We start from the raw sequence: 2,500 nt of genomic DNA, 5'->3' as shown, positions 1-2,500 counted from the left end.
CTGCAGAAAGAGCAGATACAAGGTTTCTGCCCGAAAGATGCATTGTTTTTTACATCATGCACTTGCCTGTAAAAACAAGGCAGGTGCACTGACATCGAGACCTTGAGGAGTACTGTTAAATTAAATTAAAACATCATTCATTATGAATACATTAATGCTGTTCTGAACAAAAGTAAAGTCAAGCCACACTAAGGAGAGATCAAAAGAGGAAGTGCAAGAATGTGTCGTGTCCAAAGTGCCTTATATAGTTCCTTATAACAGTTCACAGAGGCTCTGTGTAAGTAACACCCACAAACTATTTTCAACAAGACGAGTCGAGTGAGGAGGGAGGCGGAGCTGCTACGTGTGTGTGTGTGTGTGTGTGTGTGTGTGTGTGTGTGTGTGTGTGTGTGTGTGTGTGTGTGTGTGTGTGTGTGTGTGTGTGTGTGTGTGTGTGTGTGTGTTGCTACTTTTCATCAATATCCCATTTAGATATTGATGATGACCTTAATATACTGTAGCTATAGAGACTACCAGCTCTATATACCAGCAATGTAGGCAGGCTACTTAGGGAAATAAATGCAGGAAACATATTTTTTTGCTCCCTATGGCCCAGTTCATTAACCTGAGTGTTGTGTTGAAATCGGATGGATTTGGATTACAATCAGTGTGCTTACATTTTGAACTCACCTAAAGCATCTTAATCCCAAAGCACTGTCTATATAGTGAGGAATTATCTACACCATCACTGCACCGGCTGATAAGACTAACTTGGAGCTGGTCTTATAGTGAAAAGAGAAAGCTCTGTGCGTTAGAAAGCAGTGTGCCCTGATAGCAGTTAAGGTCAGACCACACCTCATTTTAAGAGCAACATGCCCATTGGCGCTACATAGCACAAGATCATTTGTTATCTAAACAACGTGGGTGCTGGGAGTAAAAATGACAACTGTGTCTGTCGGAAGCTGCTCCTTTTCAATTTCACTCAAAATGGGAGTGTGTGTTCTAGTTTTACGTGTTTCTCTCTAATGTGAACAACAGATCAACCAAAGGCCACACTGACAGCTGAGCAGACAGTCATTCCAGCAGGGGGCAGTGTTACTTTAAACTGCTCTGTGGAGGGCTCATCTGGATGGAACTACTACTGGTACCAACATAACTCACTGATCATGCAAGATGCTGTTCAGTACTCTACTGGACCAATCAGAGTGTCAGAGGGTGGAGTCTACAGGTGCAGAGGAGGGAGAGGAGACCCAGTTTACTACACTGAATACAGTGATGCTCTCACCTTGAACGCAACTGATGGTGAGTAATACTGTAATCTTCACTGGCTCCCAGTCAAACACAGAATAGATTTCAAAATACTGAATACCACCTACAAGGCCCTCAACAACCAGGCTTCCCAAAAACGCACGTGTGCATGTATGCACATGTGTGTGGACGTGTTATAGTACCCCTAATGTAAGAAAATCCCCACTACATCCCTGATTTTTTTTTCAGTGTCTGGACCAAAGGAACATAGTTCTCTGCATGTAGTAGGTCTGGTTGTAGGACTTCTGCTTGTGATGCTACTGGCAATCCTACTGCTGCTGCTGTGTAGATACAAATCTAAAGGTGACAACTACTCCATTACATGGATTAAATCTACATTAAATGATTACATCTTTACATGGATTACATCTAGATTACATTAGATGGATTGCCTCTAGATCAATCACTGAGAAACCCTCCATGAATCATATCATGACATAGTAATTAAAAGGTTTAAATACTTTTGTGATAACGTACTGTTTTTAATTTACAGATCCATGTTGTGTCAGGTAAGTGCTATTAAGTATTACTCTGTCTATTCATCAACATGAGAGTAGTAGTAGATTACATCTTGTTTTATACTTCATTACTGATAAATATTTATGTTTTAATTACAGAACCACTCAGTCTCAGGGAACCAATCGGAGTTCAGATACAGACCACAGAACCAATCAGAGTGCGTCTCCTAACTCTCCTGATGATGTGTACTGCCCACTGCAGCACGGTCAGTCTTTCTTTTGTCTTTTTTCTAAATTCCTTATCCCACGATTTTGCAACCCATTTTTTCACCCAGTGCCAATTGCCTACTGTGATCCCGGGCACTACTCTCCCTCTGCCAGCCTAGGGAGAGCCCAGAACTGGGCTCATGCCTCCATCAATGCATGAGGAGCTAACAGGCCGCTTCTTATCACCTGACCGGGGGGAGTTCCCCTGGTATATACAATACAATATAAGTTATACAATGGGGTGGTTGTATTTTGTCTCGCTGCTCTTCTATTGAGACATTTAGATCGTGTCAAAAGTCATGTCTCACCTAGACACAAGATCTGACACAATCTTTTACCTGATGGTCAATATTCAATTTATCCCCTGAGCAAGCAGGCTGGCTCTATTAGTTCAATGGCAAAACATTCTGCACTTAAGCAGGAAACCAGGTTCCTACCCCGAGAAATCAGGGTAGAAGTAGAAGAGGAAAGTTACATAGTGCTGCTTT

General features: G+C 42.0%; 1 protein-coding gene across 1 annotated transcript in view; it reads left to right on the top strand.

The window, feature by feature from the left end:
- LOC311063846 (Fc receptor-like protein 3) overlaps positions 1–2,172 on the top strand; it is a gene marked incomplete at both ends in the record, with an annotated part of 5,511 nt that extends 3,339 nt beyond the window's left edge. Inside the window, 3 exons of the mRNA XM_084083456.1 lie at positions 1,018–1,281; positions 1,477–1,590; positions 2,081–2,172. Coding sequence (XP_083939582.1) covers positions 1,018–1,281; positions 1,477–1,590; positions 2,081–2,172 — 470 coding nt within the window. The remainder of the gene's footprint in view (positions 1–1,017; positions 1,282–1,476; positions 1,591–2,080) is intronic.
- Between the last annotated feature and the right edge of the window lie 328 nt (positions 2,173–2,500).

The sequence above is a fragment of the Gymnoscopelus microlampas genome, assembly GCF_963454915.1.
Source record: "Gymnoscopelus microlampas genome assembly, chromosome: 16".
In the NCBI taxonomy this organism is placed as follows: Eukaryota; Metazoa; Chordata; class Actinopteri; order Myctophiformes; family Myctophidae; genus Gymnoscopelus; species Gymnoscopelus microlampas.
This window is presented reverse-complemented; position numbering and strand designations above follow the sequence as displayed.